General features: G+C 28.3%; 6 protein-coding genes across 6 annotated transcripts; 4 read left to right on the top strand and 2 right to left on the bottom strand.

The window, feature by feature from the left end:
* Positions 1–347: 347 nt before the first annotated feature.
* Positions 348–1,820, top strand: PGO_134490 (hypothetical protein, conserved; the record flags this gene model as incomplete). The annotated part of the gene is made up of 3 exons (XM_028689965.1): positions 348–1,277; positions 1,515–1,578; positions 1,735–1,820. 3 exons carry the CDS (start codon positions 348–350, stop codon positions 1,818–1,820), a joined length of 1,080 nt encoding a protein of 359 aa, XP_028545766.1.
* Positions 1,821–2,712: 892 nt separating this feature from the next.
* On the bottom strand, positions 2,713–3,422 carry PGO_134500 (selenoprotein; the record flags this gene model as incomplete). Its single annotated transcript, XM_028689966.1, has 3 exons — positions 2,713–2,841; positions 3,016–3,063; positions 3,246–3,422. The coding sequence occupies 3 exons, from the start codon at positions 3,420–3,422 to the stop codon at positions 2,713–2,715; spliced, it is 354 nt and encodes a 117-aa protein (XP_028545767.1).
* Positions 3,423–4,015: 593 nt separating this feature from the next.
* On the top strand, positions 4,016–6,523 carry PGO_134510 (hypothetical protein; the record flags this gene model as incomplete). The annotated part of the gene is made up of 9 exons (XM_028689967.1): positions 4,016–4,036; positions 4,434–4,591; positions 4,820–4,943; positions 5,188–5,314; positions 5,435–5,492; positions 5,765–5,885; positions 5,993–6,072; positions 6,289–6,337; positions 6,449–6,523. 9 exons carry the CDS (start codon positions 4,016–4,018, stop codon positions 6,521–6,523), a joined length of 813 nt encoding a protein of 270 aa, XP_028545768.1.
* Positions 6,524–6,811: 288 nt separating this feature from the next.
* On the bottom strand, positions 6,812–11,353 carry PGO_134520 (hypothetical protein, conserved; the record flags this gene model as incomplete). Its single annotated transcript, XM_028689968.1, has 15 exons — positions 6,812–6,955; positions 7,091–7,198; positions 7,429–7,565; positions 7,684–7,783; positions 7,912–8,018; positions 8,211–8,346; positions 8,526–8,661; positions 8,948–9,147; positions 9,332–9,454; positions 9,627–9,674; positions 9,802–9,854; positions 9,981–10,064; positions 10,206–10,443; positions 10,898–11,145; positions 11,284–11,353. 15 exons carry the CDS (start codon positions 11,351–11,353, stop codon positions 6,812–6,814), a joined length of 1,932 nt encoding a protein of 643 aa, XP_028545769.1.
* Positions 11,354–12,094: 741 nt separating this feature from the next.
* Positions 12,095–16,063, top strand: PGO_134530 (hypothetical protein; the record flags this gene model as incomplete). Its single annotated transcript, XM_028689969.1, has 1 exon — positions 12,095–16,063. One exon carries the CDS (start codon positions 12,095–12,097, stop codon positions 16,061–16,063), a length of 3,969 nt encoding a protein of 1,322 aa, XP_028545770.1.
* Positions 16,064–17,262: 1,199 nt separating this feature from the next.
* PGO_134540 (hypothetical protein) lies at positions 17,263–18,347 on the top strand (the record flags this gene model as incomplete). Its single annotated transcript, XM_028689970.1, has 2 exons — positions 17,263–17,461; positions 17,635–18,347. The coding sequence occupies 2 exons, from the start codon at positions 17,263–17,265 to the stop codon at positions 18,345–18,347; spliced, it is 912 nt and encodes a 303-aa protein (XP_028545771.1).
* Between the last annotated feature and the right edge of the window lie 841 nt (positions 18,348–19,188).

Below are 19,188 nucleotides of genomic sequence, written 5' to 3' on the forward strand. Positions count from 1 at the left end.
ATGTACTTTTCCTTTATTTTCGAACATCGTACATGTTTGTTACCCACATTATCCTTTCCTCACCTAAGGTGCCATTTTTTTATTTTTTTTGTGTAGGCACGTTTTCCTCCATTTTTGCAAAAGTGAAATTGCATAGTTCCATTATTTGATTCAATAAGACTCCATTTATGTTTTGTTATTTTATTCCACTCCCTTGTATATTACTAACTGGCTTTGCAAATATATTTCATATAAAAGGAACTTACACTTTACACATTTAGAAATTTTCTATTTTCCAAAAATCTTTCGTTATCCATTGATTTATCCCTTTTTTTGGGATTTCACAATTTACTTGTTGTACTGCCGCGATGGCAGGTCATTATTTGCATACACTAGACGAATACTTTGCGAATGTAAAAAATAAAGGCGGTTTAGAATGGATTATAATTAACCATAGAATATCAAGATGGGACTTTGTTGTTTTCCTTTTCCTTTTTGTTTTCGTAACTATATTAAGATTTTTAATCGCAGGAATATATACCGATTTGATCGGAGAGAATAATATCCTTTATAGCATGTCGAGAAAATCGTTATTAGATCGAATAAATAAAAAATGGGACATTGCAAAAGATGGATGTATATACAAATGGAAGGAGAATTGTTGGTTTGCATTTTGGCATAGCTTCTCTTTTATATATAATTTTTTTTTATTGTTATTCATGTCGGGTTATGTGAATAACAAAAATGGATGGGTTAAAATGTGTCTTGAAGAACCAACAGGGAAATGGTTTTTTTTAGTCACAGAAGATGAATATATGGAAAATAAAAGAGGATGGCCATACACAAAAATAGATAATTCAGTTCATTACTTTTATTTATTAGAAATAGCATTTTGGTCATCATGCCTTTTTTATTTAAAATATGAAATAAGAAGAAAAGATTTTTATGTTTTTATTATGCATCATTTATCGACAATTCTGCTATTAGTTTATTCACATTTTTTTAATTTTTGGAGATTGGGGTTATTAGTTCTTTTTGTACACGATATTGTTGATGTAGCACTATATATTTCCAAAAGTTTGAATTATTCAAATCCTAGATATCAGAAATCACTGACTATGTTTTATATTTTTTTTGTTTTGTCTTATTTCTTTTTCCGCATCATTATATTCTTTTTTTATATTGTTATACCCGTGAGTAATTTAGAGAATATAAAATCTTACACCGATGGTTTTATAACATCATATATGGATGTGCCCGCTGGTATAGTTCCCGTTGTACTTTTATGGATGCTCATGGTACTACTGTAGCAGTATTGAATTTTTTTTTTTTTTTTTTCTTTAAGCACAACACAGTATTCGCTATAGTATTGCATACATATGCGTGTGATTATAAATATATACGAGTATGAACTTACATTCGTGTATATATGCACATGTGCAATAACCCATAGTGGCACATAACAGCACAAATATAATGAATATTTGTGCATAATACTTCCTGCTTTATTTTGATTTTCCTTGGTTCTTTTGCAGTTCATGCATTTTTACTGGTTTTTCCTTATTCTGAAGATGACTCGAATATTTATCAACAAAACATGTAATGTGAAGAACCACAAATATGTCCACATAAGCATGGGTGCATGTATATCCAATGTTGTTTACATATGATATATGCATAAGATCAATGCATTCATATGAATGCATATATAAACAGACAAAACATTACTTCTTATTTCCATCTTATGATTTGCAGTGAAAAATGAAGAGCTCATTGATATTAGGAGTGAGGATGAAAGAGATGATCCAATCGTTAAGACTACCCCAAAAAAGGGAAAATAATCTTTTTAATTGTTTGACCATAGGAGAAAAAGAATTAACATTTTGGTATGATATGCGTCTTCATGATGTTTTATGAGACCTGGTGTTATTATCACTACCATGACTTTTGCTATTATTTTATTATTATTATATTTGCTGTTGTTTTATTATCATTACTTTGGTTACTGTTTTTCACCATTTTATTTTATTATTTTTTTTTTCCCCCCATGGAAAAATTTTATAATCTGAGTTATAATTGCGTCATTGAATTTTTTAATTCAATTACCAATACCCCCTACTCCGCAATTTTTTTTTTTTTTTTCTTTTTCTTTTCTCCGATTTCTCATTTTAAATTAGATATTATAAATTTATCAATTAACCCCATCCATTGTGCACATAAGTTAGTACATATGCTTATGAATGTATTTGTGTCTATATGCATACACACATGTGATTATTTATAGGCATATTTTTGCCGTTCCAATCCGTATATGAAAATGGACAATGAGCCATTTGCAAACAGATGAAGTAGCACTCATAATGTGTACTACATTGCAAATATAATATTTTTAGAACTTTTTCAATTTTGTTTTAATAACATATTTGCGTAAAAGCAAACAACTGTTTTACAACAAGTATATAAAAAAAGAAAAAAAAATGTTTCAATTTAAAAATGGAAGTCATTATTTCACGAACAAAGTACAGTTGAATGTATTTATTTTTACGTTTTAACTTTTCTATGGAATATTCTAACAAATAGCTCATGTAGGAGAAATAAATAAATAAATACAACATCATTTTTCATTACCAATTTATACATTATTAATATTTGTATTTTCAAATTGGCAAATCATTTATGAGTATATTTATTCGAAAATATATTACTTAAAAAAAAAGGGTGAAGATATGGAAGTTATCCTCAGGTGCTGCCCAAACAGGTACCCAAATTTTTTAGTTCCATTATTTTGCTTTTTTGTAAAGTACCCATTTTTTTTTTCTTATGAAAATTGTCATCACCGCCATTGTTCCATCCGCCAGAAGTCTATGAATAGGTTAAGGGGAAGTTAAATGTAAGTATGAGTACGAGTATATGTACATGTGTGTGTGCGCACATATGCATATAAATATATGTGCATAGATAAATCCCCTTTGCAGCCACATGTTTGGCGTTGCGTAAGAAAGTGAAGAGGGGGTGGGGAAGTTTTAAAAGAGCTACATTAGAGTCATTGGAAATTCCAAATAAAGTCTTCAAGAAAATAGCTAGCTGGAAAAAAAAAATATGAACATCATTAGTCGAAGATTGCACACACATTCATATTCTACAAAATGAGAACAGAATGGAGTACTGACTGGGACATGGCATATATATGTGTATTTATGCACATGCATATGACCACAATGAAAACGCATATGTAATATAAATTAGTGACACATTTTTTTCTTTACTATGTTAAAAATGGTTTTCAGGAATTTTGTGACATTATATATTAGGTTAACTACTGGTGCGATAAACTTATTATGCACTGCATTTTTTTTCCGCAATTTCTCATGCTTTAATTTTCGATCCTTTAAAATATTTTCATATTCCCCATGATTTTGTTGTTTTTCCCCTTTATGATTCATCTTTCATTATGATGATCGACTGTTAGCAATGGGGAAAGGTATGGGGAATAGTAGACATTATTTGATATTATGAATAATACTATGAAGGAGGGTTTGTATATATTTAGTGGTATGCCGTGGAACTATTTATGGTGACAGGACTTTAGATAAAAGTAAAATAACGTAGAGAAATATTTATTGGAGCATTTTCAAAAATTCCTTTGAATTTGTTTTTTAGAAAGTGAAAAGGAAAAAGGAAAAAACATGCAACAGTATATGAACATGTATATGAAAAATAAAGAAGCAAAATAAAAATCTAAAAAAAAAAAAAAAAAAAACAAGCTTATTGTGTGCAATGATAAAATGTTATAACAATATTGTTATCTATAAAATACCCCATGAATGCTAATAATATTTGTGCAAAGTTTATAAAAAAAATGTTCCAAGTTTTTTTTTTTTTTTTTTTTTTTTTATTAATATACACATTGAAAGGCATTTTTATGCACTAAGATTTTTTAAGTCATATATTTAGCTTAATGAAAATATAAATCATAGTATGAATGTGTCCTACCTTCTTTACTGTTCTTTCTTACTAATTTTTAAAATTTCAAAAGATGGAAAAAAATCACAACATTGTAAAAGAAAAAAAAAAAAAATAAAAAAAATAAAATAAAATATTAAGTTAAATATAAGAACTAATAATTGAATAGTGCAGTGCAAAGAGTTGTAAATATATTATGGCAAGAATATATTCACATTAGAATGTCTTTGTGCGCTAAAACAATGGATATGTAGCAATTTATATTGCGTCTAGCAATGTTGCACATGAGTATAATCACCTTTGGGTTTTATTAAATTTTTTCCTATTTCCACTCTATTTCTTTTATACTTTTTTTACACCATTTTCATACGTTTTTTACACTTTGTTTACACTTTTTTCATCATACTTTTTTTATACTTTTGTTACATTTTCTTTTTTTTTTTTCCTTTTTATTTTTAATGATAATTCCTGGTATGTTGCCTTACACGTAGCTTAAATATGGCAGCAGCTTTAAAGTGAGCAAAGAGCTAAAATCGTACATGCTGAAAGCTTTGAAGGAATATCAACACGGTTTTGAAAAGACATCAACGAAAAATTGCAACTTGGAAAATAATATAAATTTAGTTAAAGATTTAAAAATCGACGAAGAGTAAGCATAATTTCGTGCGGTTTTGATTAACGTTTGTGCAATTTACAAATAGAGTGAGAATAATTTCCTTTGTTTTTTCTGTGTCATGTTTTACCACCCAGCTTGCACATGATTATTTGAGGGTGATTTAGAAGACGATTATTAGAAGGAGATTATTTGCACTTCTCCAATCCTTCGTCGAACTTTGGAAACAATTATTTCCGTTTTATAATTTTCCCTTCAAATTAGTGATGATTATAGTGAAGATATTTTTTTGAAAATACAAAAGCAGTTCCACCTGTATGATTTTTTCAACATATCTTTATTATTCCCAATAAAAATTTTTAATAAGAATGGAAAGACATTAGTGCAGGTAATTGATTGCTTGTCCAGGCAAAAGAAGTGGGTAGAAAATGGAAGCATATGATGGGTGTGAATATAAACTATCTCATTTCCCCATGGTCATTTAGCTATCACTACCATTTTAAGGAGTTGTGTGGATTGGTATATATATATATATATATATATATATATATAATGTAGGAAAAACTTATAAACTAGGCTGGTGATATATACATATATATATATATGTATATATTTTTCTGATATACACTTAGTTAATATCAGAAGACAATACTCAAAGCGACTTAGAATTGATACAAGCTGTTCTTAAGAATATAGAACAGAACGACTTGAATAAATTAAATTTTTTCAATATAGAAAATATAATATTCGAATTATTAGGTTAATTAAAAGCAAATTGAAAAAAAATGGGGAAACATATATAATCAATGAAAAGGACAAAAAAAAAAAAAAAAAAAAAAATATTTCCCCTTTATATTTCTTTTTCTACCTTTTTAATAGATGAAATAATAAGACAAATATCTGTAGAATGTCCGAAGCGTGGTTTTGCCTTGTTAATGTGAAATAAAAAAATAGAAAAAAAATTTACACATATATATATATGTGTGTATTGAATATACTCTTATAAATTGGGCATAAAAATGATAAAAAAATAATCTTATAGGCAAAATTACGTATGCATTGAAAGTTTAGGTTAATCACTCACTCTGAATGTGACCATCATAGTATAACGAGAGTGTGTCTACATGTATTTATTGCGCATGTATGTGTCACATATATGCATATACAATATGAATGACCCCCTTTTGAATTTTCTTTCTGCTCTAAAAGGATCAATAACGAAATACAAAAAAATGTTAGCTACTACAAAAATTTAATTGATATCATAGAGCACAATAACGATATGAACAACCAAATTTTTAAAGAAAAGCTAAACCAGTACAAATTATTTGTAAGTGTTTACTTTCTTGTTTTGTATCGATAGATATGCACTACTTTTATTGTGCGATAATATGATTACACGCAACATCTTGTATATCTTGATAATTACATTTTTAGCTAGATCAACTATCAGTAGAAGAGGACGAACTAAAGGATAAACTCATCGATTTGCAGAACGAACTGCAGCTTTTAAAGAAGTAGAAAATGAAAAATAAAAGATTAACCCAACAAAAAATATATGAATCTGTTTTATATTCAAACATGTAGAAGCTCGTACATATTTCATATCCAAAGTGCCTTGTAATCGTTTCGAAAGTCTTAAAAATATACGCACTTCTCGAGATGCACATTGCTGCACAGGCATATATATGATGTTGCTTTTTATGTGTCTTTTTGAAATTTTCTTATTACAGCGAAAATCAAAAGAAAATGCAAGAAAACAAAAATAAAAAGGAAATACAGGTCTCTTGATTTCTTTTTGGAAAGATTATCATTTTATTTTTTTTATGGAAAATTTAAGTCATTTATTATTCAATCTATTTTTCCTTTTTTTTTTTTTTTTTTTTTTAACAGTACGATTTGTTAAAGCATAATGAATCGTTACTTGAAAAAATTAAAGAAATTTACGATAAGAAAGGGGAAATTTAAAAAGCGCAAAAAGGAAAAAGAAGTGAATTTAAAAGGAAAAAAGAAAAAAAAGTTAACATGACAAGCACACACTAAAATATTTTCCTTTCATTTCCGAAAAAGAAGAAAAATTCTTTTCAGAAAAGTCGCTTTCTTTTCCTGCATTTTTTTTCATTTTCTTTCTTTGTTTCTACTTTATCTTTTCAATTTATTTATTATCTTTTTTTTTTACTTTTGCTAATTTAGTTTGGAACTGCTTTCATACAGAACATATATCTCTTCACAAATTGGCAAATTAATTGATTATTTTTATAATTTAGACAAAGATTCGTTCATTCTGTTAATTTTATTCAAATTCACTTTCATTAGTTTTTCTTCCGAAAAAATATTTTGAATAATGGTTGCTCTTTCCTTTAACAAATGATAATACTTTTCAATATAAATTAAAAATATCTATATATTGAAATGGAGAGGACAGTGGGGAATAAGAGATATATTTCGGAAAAATGAAAGGACATAATGTATCGGTGTTATTCTATCTAGGTACATAATTGAATGTGTGTCTTATTTTGCATGTTAAAAATTAACCTTCCACAATTCTATTGTATCATGGGGTGTGATATTTGTGAGATTATTCCAGTACTCTTTTTCTTGTTTTTTTCTTTCAATTATTAACTTTAGGGAAATATTTAATCTCTTTAAAAAAAAAAAAAAAAAAAGGAGCACAAAAAGGAAAATGGATAACATCTTAAGAGTAAAAACGAAATGTGATAGTGTGAAGGGGTGCATATTTTTTTGATGCTATTAATAATGAATTATGTAAAAAGGATTATTTAAACTTTGTCTATATTGAAATGTTAGTTTTTTTTTTTTTTTTTTTTTTTTTTTTTTCTTTAACATCTCTCCTTTCTCTCTAATGTTCCTACATTTTTATACTTCTGTTTCTTTTGTGAAATTTTATACATATTTTCTTTTTCCTTTTCTTGGTAATATTTGAAGATTATATCTAACGTATATTCTGAATTGTGAGCTAGATCTTCTTCGTCATTCTCCTGTTGGTTATCTTTTGAGAAGATAAAATGTTTTTGCAATTGGCTTAGAAGGAACCGACAGGGATTAAAACTACATAGTTTTAGAAATACCTTTTTTTTATTATGTTATTTCCTTTTTTTTTTTTTTACCAATGTAGAACAACCGAGTCAGTAATTCTAAATCCTCTTGAGTATGAACACCTATGTAATTAAAAATTTTTTCCATCTTATTCCCTTCTCCCTCGGTGTCCTGTGAATAAGGGAAAAGATGGAGAAAATAAAAAAAAAAAAAATGTATGAAAGTGACTCAGTTATGTGCTGTATTTTCTTATTTACTTCAAAATTTTTTTTTTTTTTAAAGTATTTGTTTATTCTTACTGCATCAACAAGAAAACTGCACTCCTGCAAGAGTAATTTTTTAACTTGTTCAATCTGATAAAGTGTGACTTTCTTAGTGTTCTCTGCATCTTGTGTCTTTGAGTCCTCTGTTAGGAAGTGTGGTGCAAGGAAGAGGAAAATATATATATATATATATATATATACATGTAGAGTACATAAGACAGTGTATTTTTCGCGTAACACAATGTAGTTATTCGCCTGAATAAGATATCAAAATGTGTAAGAATGAAAACGAATGTTCTGCACATTTGCCTAAACGCTTGTGTGAAATGAAAAACCTTTCAATGACGTTGAATTCACGTTGTATTTTTCCTCCATAAAGTGTTTATAATTGGCTTTACAAAATTCTTTTAGGAAAATTTGTTCATGAATTATCTGATTTGCATTTATTAACTTTTCGATATATTTATTGGCCTTAAATGGGAAAAATACAATGTGCGGTAGGCAAGGCGGGGTGGATGAATCGGTTCGATTTAAGCGAAATAATTTTGTTGTTTCATTTTGTTTATTGGTTGTTTTAGTTTGTTTATTAGTTGTTTTTTTTTTTTTTTTTTGGTTCTCATGCTACATAGCTTAATTGAAAATTTATTTACCTCTCTCTTTTGTAATTCCCATGCTTTTGCATATTTCTTCTGAAAATTTTGCTCATAACTTTTTTGTCTTTTTTGCAATTCAATAAATTGGAACTTAATTCGTTCGTACTGATTTATTAATTCACTGATACTTTTTCTAAAATGGTACAGAAAAAACCACGTAATGGGGTGAAAATTCCGTAAAGTAAGACATCATTTTGGAGTACTTTGTTATAAAATATTTTATCCCTGAGATGAAGTAAATCTGTATTTTCAATTTTTCTCAACAGGAGTTTTATTTTTACACTATGAGTTTTTATTAACTCGGAATGTATGAATGTCCCACATGGATATGCATAAATATATGTAACTCTGAATTCCCATTTTTGTGTTTTTTCCCTAATTTAAGGACATTCAAAAATGAGAAAATTGACATGCCATACTTGGACTTAATCTTATAGTTGTAATAATATGTCTTAACGGATAGTAGTGCCTCTCTTAATTTGTTTATTTCGAGTTTATAAAAATTTATCATTTTTAAATTGTATTTATTTTTTTCTTGTATCAATTTATTGCTATATATTTTTTTTTCTCTCTCCATAATGACGTGGTTGATATCTTGTATGTGTTCCATGTTTGCGTTCTGCATTCGTTGGGTAGGTATTCACCATAGTGGAATTAGGTAAATGGGTGTACAGACTTGGACTTGTGTGTGAATTAAGGTTTTTGTTATTTTTTTATTTTTTTTATTTATTTTTCTATTTTTTTATTTATTTTTCTATTTTTTTATTTATTTTTCTATTTTTTAGTTTTTTTTTTTTTATTACTAAGTTACTCTCCAGCAGTTCATTTTTGACCTTTAAATTTAAATGATTTTGTTCTTGGTTTTCTCTTATTTTGTGATTGAGTTTTTTTTGGTTTTCAAGTTCGTCGAGAAAAGTGGTGGAATTCTTTTGATGCAAAAAGGGAAAGAAGTAAGAGGAGTGGGTGTGAATACATTAAAAGTAGTGTGTATATTTATCAGTTCATGCACTGTTCAAAATTTTGGGGAGGGGAAAATAAAAAAAAAAAAAAAAAAATTTATGAAAAACTGTGTAAATAAATGTATTTGAAAATGCAAACCAAATTTCTCATCCTTATAAAGTCTTCCAATATCTTTTTGTTGTTGTTCTGTAGTGAGAGTTGTTGAAAAGGTTTGGATATATACATGTACTTATTCTTGCACGTGTGTGTATTAGTGGTTTTGATATGTACATATATATATATATATATATATTTTTCCTTTCCCCTTTCCTACTATCAAATTTTTCCTTTTTGAGTTTAGCTCATCCCGTGTTCTGTTTAGTATATCTGCAAATATGTGTGTCGATAAGTAATGTACACAACAAAGTAGACATTACCTTAGTATTTAGTATCATTTAAGTAGACACTATAATGTGAATTATTCTATGTTCAATTTAAGAATGAGAAGTTTACCTTCGAGATATATTTTATAACCTTCCATTTGATTCCTCATGAGTTCAATAAATGATAAAACATTTTTCGAGTTAATTTCGCATACTACAAAAGGGGAAAAGGTGGGAAATTAGGCCATCTTCAGCGTGAAAAAAAAAAAAAGATAAGGTAAAATAAGGCAAGATAAGGCAAGATATGCCAAGATAAAATGAGGTAAAGCATGACAAATTGAACAAGGGCAATAACCTTTTTTAATTTTTTCATCTTTGTATTTTAAAAGGGAAAAATACTTTTCTATTTTCTTCTTGTAAGACTCTTTTTCTTTTATTGCTAGCCCTTTAACATCTGCGATGTTATTTTGAAACTCAGACTGATAAATATCTTCAATTTGTTCAGTCAATTTTTCTTCCTTTTCATCTAAAGCTAAAACAAAATTGTTATCGTTCAACCCAATAACATACTTTTTTATATTTTCCAGAAAGGGCTACAAGAGGATATTATATGTGGAATTGACAATATTATAATGGAAAATAGAATTATATAACACTGCCTAGCACATTTTTAAAAAAGTGGCAGCTGAGGAAATTGTCAATTTGTTGTGAAGAAATGGGAACTTTATTAATTAAAGAAATAAAAAAAAAAAAAAAGTGCAATAGTGTGATAGAAAAGTGTCTACATATATCAGATTGAGAAATGGTTTCAAATATCAACAAAAAAAGGTAAATATAAAACGAGCATTTTTAACCATGCAGCGAATTCAATAATTCTGATATTTAAAAATAATGATAAGAGCTATCATATATATATTTGGTAATGCCCATATAAATTCCCTTTTTAGAAACTGTTAAATATAACTCCATTTATGTGCACAAATATGTGTAGCAACATTTTTTTTTTTTTTTTTCTTTTTTTTTTCCTACGGCTGATGTGATCTATACCTGTTCATCTTTTCTTATCTGTATGGATATTTCGTCTAAAAAATCCTTTTTTTTTTCGTCCAAATTTTGAATAATTTCATCTTTTAGGCTATTATAATTTGCATTATATTCCTCATTTTTATATTCAAAAGTGTGTACATACTTATCTTGGTGTTTATTTACAAGTTGATCAAGGGTATTTTCTCCCACTTGATCTTTACATATTGTTTCTTTTTCCTTTCCATGTTCTGATTCTTCATGTTTATTTACTGAAAATACAGAGAGGGTGTAATTTCAAGGAGGAGAAATGTGGATGGGGGAAAAAAAAGTTTTTGAAGTTGGATTGATAAAAGTAATATAGTATGTAGTACATCAATTTTTTTTTTTTTCTTTTTTCACAGTTTTACATTTATTTCTAATTCTGTTTCTTCTGTTTTCTATTCTTCTTTCTTTGGAGGTGCTAAGAAATTCGTCCATTGTTTCTTCTAGAAGAACTCTTCATGAAGTTCGTAAAAGTGATCATTTGCTGTGCATAAAAGTGACCGGGAATCGCATCAAAAAAACTACCTCATCTGTATTAACTGATAAAATTGTTGTTAATTTATTCATTATAGTAAATATATTTATTTATTTATTTTTCATGTACTGAATTAAATATAAAGTTAAATGTGCATTATATGACATAGGAAATACTGTGTGTATATAAGAAGTGTACAAGAATATCATGTTTAACTCTTTTTTGGTGACTCTCATGAGTATAAAAAAAAAATGTTTAAATACATTTTCAATGATATAATGAACATGTGGATGACTTTTCAGTTTGTGAACCCTTGAAGAGATACATGTCTTTTTGTGAAATTGAAAAAAACGAGTACCCTATTACTTGCCAAAAGGGAACCGTGTAGAAGTGCCGTAAAATGAGAAAGAAGGCAAAAGAGCAGAAAAATGAGAAAGACCGCTAAAGAGTTAGAACCTCACAAATGACCGCAACGATCCTCGTGCATTTGCATATGCACATGCATTGGTGGGGGAGGCACACAAACGTAAAGAAGAGCAAGTATTTTTTTTTTTTTTTTTTTCCATCTTATGAAATGGATATTGAATCTGTTTTTATATGAGCATAAATTTTCAATAAATTTCTCGAATTTTCTATTTTGAAAAATAAAAATAAAATGGAATTAAAAATAATAGAACAAATAAAATGAACATCTATAAAGTATGAGAGAAGAATTAAGAAGCTGTAGCGCTGCATCATCCGGACGGAAGAGAAAATATGACGAGGTTGAATTGGCAAAGAAAGAGAATTTGATAGAAAAAAACAGTATACTCATAAAAAATAAGAATAATAAAGAAAAAAAAAGATCAATTAGCTTGTCTAATGTTTTTTTCAGTGCAAATGATTTTGATAAGTACAATGATTCTTTTAAGTTAGTTCGAAGCGATACAATTGACAAGGAGGGAAGAAAATTCGTTGAGACAAAAGAAGCATGTTTAACTGATAGGAAGGAAGATGTAGGACGTGAAAGTTGGAGAAGCAGTGGAAGTGAGAGAAGAAGTGGAAGTGAGAGAAGAAGTGGAAGTGAGAGAAGAAATGGAAGTGAGAGAAGAAGTGGAAGTGAGAGAAGAAGTGGAAGTGAGAGAAGAAGTGGAAACGAAGGGGAGGATGTCCCATCGAAGAATCCCCCACATGAGAAGCCTTTTCATATCAAGCGTTTCAGAAAACTTCTGCTTCGGAAAGCGGTGTTATACAAAATTAGATGCCTGAATCATAACTCTACTTGGTTGATGGAACTGTCGAAGGGAAAAGGAAAAGGAAAAAGAACCCGTGAATTGTTCAGTGACTCATTATTTATAAACCCATTTCCTACTTACAAAAATGTGATGCTTTTATTTTACGGTGAAAAATATAAAGAAGCTTATATAATGCTAAGTAGAATTTCTGTCTATTCTTTTTCTTCATTGGAAGAAGAAAATGTATTAAGAGATAATTATTTTGAAAAAAAAAAAAAACATAGTTTACATTTCCTTGTTAGTTCGTTAATGTCTGTTCAGAAAAATTGTTCGTATTTGGGAAAAAAAAGTATTTTAAAAAAAAAAGATAAAAAAATTAGAAATTCGAAAAAACGATCAAATGAGAACTTTTTTTTCAGTTCTCAGAAAAGTGAAATGGGAAATGAGAAAGTTATTAATAAAGGGAATACACTACGAAGATATATTCAAAATGCAAAAAAAAAAAAAAAAGAAGAAGAAAGAGAAAGAGAAAGAAAAAGAAAAAGAAAAAGAAGAAAAAAAAGAATATTTGTTATAAAATGCAAATTTAGTAGATATGAAAATTATGTGAATAGGTGGTGTAATACGTTTCTTAAAAAAGACCCATTTTTGGTAAAGGATAGGATTAAAGGGGGAAATAAAAAAATGAAAGATTTTCCATGTCTTTCGAAAAATAATAATTTTCTTATTACCACTTGTGGTAACGACTCCAGCATATGTGATGAATCCAGCGAATTAAAAGTTAGAAATAATTACGAAAGAATTTCAGATTGTGGAAATATGAAAAAATGTAATTATAACTTTTCTTTACAAGAACAAGAGGAAAGAGTTGAAGGAAGAGAAAGTTTAAATATTCTAGATGGAGAAAAAACTGGAGTGTCGTCAGATCAGCCAAGTGACAAAAACAATGATAAGACAAAATATAATTGCTTCTTAAGTGAGAAAAAAAATGCAAATAAAAGTGTAAAAAAAAAAAGTAATGTAAATATCAATTTTTTAATTTTTTTTAAAGTATTTTGTCTATATATGTATGGCAATTCTTTTGCTGCTAATAGAATATTTAAAATGGGTGGTAGCAGCTGCGATAAAATATGCACAAGTCATATGGATACAAACGAATTGACAAATATGAACGAAACAGTGAATATTGTAAATTCATTGAAAGAAGAAATACTAATGTACATCGTCAAGTATCTACGCAGAGTCCAAAAAAAGTTTAAACTTGACACGTACCTTTGTCTGCTACTAAGTGTAGTTTATTACGATTTAAAAATATATCATAAAAGTTTATTGTACATAAAAAAAAGCATAAGGCGTGATTACTTCAACTTCGTTTCGTGGATTTTTTTTAACAAGTTAATATCGATAGAGCTGTTTACTTCTGAGAGATCAAATGAAAAGGAATTGAAAAGAAACAAAATCGAGAAATTAAAGAGAAAATCTAAAAGGCGTAACCGTAACCGATCATATGGCAATAGGAATAAAACTATTTCGTTGGAAAAAAAGCAATTTTATAAAAATTCTAAAAAACTAAAAAAACTATGCATCGGTTTATTTCAAAATGAATATTTTCAAGGGGGAAAATTGAATTTCCTAGATGTAGAGAAAAATTATTCAAAATATATCTCTATGAACCCGTTTAAAAACTCGAATGAGTCTTTTTTTTTTAAGAACAGCTATTTTGTAAGAAGCGTTTTTCGCATGGAAAAAAAAGGAAGTCAGATGAAAAATGGAAATTTTTCAAAAAAAAAAGAATTCCAAAAAAGAGCAAAATTTTTAAAAAAAAAGACACATTTTACATTTTTTGAAAGGTATCAAGGGTACATAAAAAAGTATAATTTCAAAAATAACCTCCTGTCATTATTTGGGTTTGCCCATTTTTGTTCTCTAAATTTTTCTCTCTACAAGGATGCTATAAAAGCATATGAATATTTAAAAGAACAATTTCCGAACAATTTTTACGTGACCTGTGAACTAGCTAAATTATATTATCATTACGGAAGAACTAGAAAAAGTATGAAATGCTTTAACAAAATGAATCGCATCTACAACAGAAACAGAGTTTTGAAGAAATATATGATCCACCGATGTTGTATCCGGTACTTAGAGAGAAGACAAAGAAGAAAGGAGAAGTGTAATGATCATATTTTTCCGTGCGTTCAGGTAATAAATGCGAAGAGATGTAGGCACATGCAAATTATCATTCTACCTGAATTTTTTTCCAATAGGTTTATTTATGTTGAGTTATTGGTGAACATGCTGGTTTGCAAGAAGGACAACTCAGCATTGTTCATTTTACTTCACGATTATGAAAATGCATTGCGGAATTTAGTAGATGGTAGAGATAGACAAAACGAGGATAGAAGAATAAAATATGATTCAAATTTTTATTACATGATCGGGAAATACTTTTCGTTCTGCCGTATGAGGAAGAGATCCATTAGTTGCTTCAAGAAAGGAATTCAAAAGGATAGGAAGCACTTGTACTCTTATATGGCATTGGCTCAAGAATATTTTTCATGTGGAAATATGAACAGTTGTGTGTTCATATTAGAAAAGGTTATTAGTTTATATTTTAATAATCCCAGTGCTTGGTTTAGCTTAGCAAAATGCTTAGAATATATGAAGAATTATCGCTTTTCCATATTTTGTTATGAACAAGCTATAAATTTAGAGGAGAATACCATTTTTTACTACCACTTATCGGATATATATTTGAAAATGGGAGAAGTGAACACTTGTATAGAAACACTAAAAAAGGGATGGGAATTTAAAAAAGGTGTTTTATTTTCGTCTGAATTGTTTTATATATATTTATCAATATTTAAAGCACAAAATGGGGATTTGTCATTTATGGGCAAAGTGCAGGAAGGAAATACCACAAGCTACATTGAAAAGAATATGAATAAAAATAATTTTTTAACATTTTACGGAAAAAATAATGAATGTCTTAAGTGGTGTGTTAAATACTTAAAATGTTGCTTAAATAGAATGAAGATAATGAGAACATTAAATAAAGAAGAAGGATTTTCTTTTATTCGTAAAATGCAAGTTGAAGAAAAGCGGAAATGCTGCCATTTTGATGAGACACGATTTTCTTCTAATGAGAATCATGGTGATTGCGAAGAGTATATTAACAATTTTTTTTTTAAGAACTTTAAAATGATATGTGGAAAAAATACAAGTTATTTTTGTTTTATTAACTTTTTGAGAAACTCTTCTACGATTTTATTTGAAGCCATTTATTTCTTGGCAAATTATTTCTTTTTCAATAAAAAATTTTACAATTCGCTCAAGTTGTTTGAAATTTTGTGGGATGCAGGATGGATGTATTCGGAGGACTCGTTCAGAATGTATAGGTACGCTAAGAGCGTGTTACACAAATTAAAGGATGATGCATGCGATTTTTCTAAGTGAATTTCTGATTTTACACAAACTTCCCTTTTTTGCAGTTTATCTGTCTGTTTGTCTGTCTCTCTGTTTATGTGTGTGTGTTTTTTGTTATACGTAAAGTTGTTGCTTTATTTTACTTTGTTTTTTAGCCCCTCCACCCCTTCATAATTACTTCTAATTCTGTGTATTATTTTTAATTTTCATAATTTGTTAACCTACCCCTAGCTTAAGGGAAAAAAGAAAAAAAATGTGAAATATACTTGAGGATGTCGTTTAAAGTGAAGGAGGGGAGGGGTCGAGAATTGTTTATAAAAACTTAGAAGTATGTTCACTTTTTTGAGCAAAAATGAAAGCAAAAATTGTTTTTTTTTTTTTTTTTTTTTTTTTTTTTTTTTTTTTTTTTTGCATATATATTGAGGGAATACATTCATTTTTGCACAACAGTTTGGTGTGTGTGCTCGTGTGAGTTTATACTTATGCCTGAGCAGATATATGTGTAATCATACTGACACGTGTACATATAGACATTTTTCAGAAAACAGTAAAAATGGATCGTGCAGTCTACATGTTTGTAAAAAAAATAAGAAAAGCCATTGATCATGTATATTCATTATTAATTAAAGTAGTGCAAGGAAAAAATTCATTCAATGATATGTATGTGCAAACATCCATTTTTTGATAAGCACTCAAGAAAAAAAAAAAAAAATAAGAAAAATGAAAAATGAAAAACGAATGTGGACGTAAATAAATATATATATTTACAAAAATTTGAGTTTTTACGATTAATCCTATTTTAGTATTCCTAATTTCTTGGGATATCTTAAAATTCATTTGTTATCTATTAAGAAAAAGACAATGCAGCATTTGTATTATTCATTTTTCTTATACACATAGCGTAAATAAAGGGAAATATCTGAAGTATCTTCCCGTCAAGCCTTTTTGATCTCATCCCGTTATTTTATTTTATTCTATTTTTTTTTTTTTTTTTTATTACTTAATATTGAAGTATAGACTATTTGGTAAGGATATATATGTATATATTTTACCATTTAAAGATTCTACAAAAAAGTCAAATCATTGATATAGAAAATTTTGTGGCTTCTTTACGTAAAATTTTAAGTGACACATAAAATTGCGTTGGTTAATTTTATTTTTGTTATTATTTATTTTTTTTTTTTTTTTTAAAGAGAAACGATTGGATTGTGTATACGCTGCTATGTAAGATGAGGAAAACGTTAATGTCTAAAGTACCGTTTTTTTTTAGTGTGTGTACTTTTTTTATTCCTTTGTACAAAACCATTAAGGGAACACAGTCGTACGACATAAACAAGGTTTCTTCATATGATTATGAGATATTAAATAAGAACCAAACATTCTTGTGGAATGGGGAAAATGAGAAAATACACGAATTCTTAGGCTACGGTATATATGAAGAGGAAGGTAATAAAGAGAAAATTTTTTTTTTTTTTTTTTTTTTTTTAATTTCAAAGAAGGGACATACTGCGAGAAAATTTGTCGTACCTGTTAAAACAGGTTGAAAGTGTGTAAATGGAAAAATGTGAATAAATGCAGTAGGACCCTTGACTGAGCTGTAGAATTAAATAATGTATGTTCTTGTCTTGTAGGTGATTGTAACTCCTCTTCCCTTTTATATACAAGTGACAAAACCAGGAAACAGATAAACAAGGGAGATATATACAAATTTGAAGAGTTATGTTTTCTTCTGAGAAGTAGCATACCCTTTAAAATTACACAAAAAAGTGGGATAAAACAAAAAGGGAATAAAAATTATATCACAGTTAGGGAAAGCATAAAAAATAAATCCAACTCTGTAAATTTTGTGGAAGAAAAGATAAAGAAAAATGTAGCACCAAGTTACCCGTGGTATGCAGAAAAAAATAAAAACCATTTTGCTTATCAAGAGGAAATAAAGAAAATACAGAGTTGGACAAGAAAAAGCAGAATATTAGTTGAGGCATGTACATTAAATTGCGGAAGTGGAGGTGTGTGTGAAATGGAAGGGGGAATGCAATACTGTAAGTGCAATGTAGGTTATTCAATGGATATAAATGATAACTTAATGTGTAAAAAACATTGTGAAGTAAATAATGGAGGGTGTGACCCAAATGCAGAATGCATACCTGTTAGTCCTGAAAATGAAGTAGAACAAGGAGTTATAAAAAATGTTGGTGTTCTTTGCAAATGTAAAAATGGTAACGGAAGATTTATGGGCTATTACTGTAGTTCTGGTTATTTCACCTATTTTAGCTTCTTGTTGCTTCTTCCGTTCCTTCTGTATTGGTATTAGTATGTTTTCGGCAAACATATGGGTAACGTTTGAAATTTTTTTTATAATTTTTTTTTTTTTTTTTTTTTTTTTGATGCAATATAATGAACTATCCCCATGTCACAAATTATAAGGTAGAGTCAGTTGATTGATTTTGCAGCCATATCAACACAAAAAAAGGGGACACACACATGTGAATATGTGAATATTTATGTGGATACTCAGTGTTAACATTTTTTCTTTCAAATTTTTGGGGAACTTTTTTTTTCTTTTTTCATTCGTCTCCTCCGCAAGTGCTGTGCTGTGTTATGTTTTATTTTATTTTATTTTATTTTTTTTTCATTGCAGTTGTTTTTTGAGTGTATTCATGGGTGTGTGTTAAGAGTTTTTCTTTACACACTATTTTTTGAGTGGGGAATAAACAACTGGTTGATTTCTTCTGCATTTCATGTTTATAAAAAAATAACTGTTTCTTGTGTGGGTATCTGCATTGGAGCTACATTTTTTTTTTTTTTTTTTTTCCTCCATCAACTTGTGAGGATATCGGATACCTTAACATATGCCATGACAATATAAGAATTTGAAATATTTTCTCTTAAGATGTTAAAACATGGGACATGTAAAATTGAGTGTTCTTTTTATTTATTTATTTTTAATTTTTCGCATCGTGTCAGGGGAAGGGCGAAAATGACCACGCAATTAATCAAAAGGGCAAGCTCATATTGGGAAAAAAAAAAAAAAAATACTAATGTTTTGTCAATTTTGCGCATATTTACAAAATTGGGAGAGCGGAAAATATCAGATTAAGTGGTCTTTAAAAATGTATTAAATGTAATACCGGTTTGAATACCTTTTCGAATTA

Source organism: Plasmodium gonderi (assembly GCF_002157705.1).
Source record: "Plasmodium gonderi DNA, contig: Chr13, whole genome shotgun sequence".
In the NCBI taxonomy this organism is placed as follows: domain Eukaryota; phylum Apicomplexa; class Aconoidasida; order Haemosporida; family Plasmodiidae; genus Plasmodium; species Plasmodium gonderi.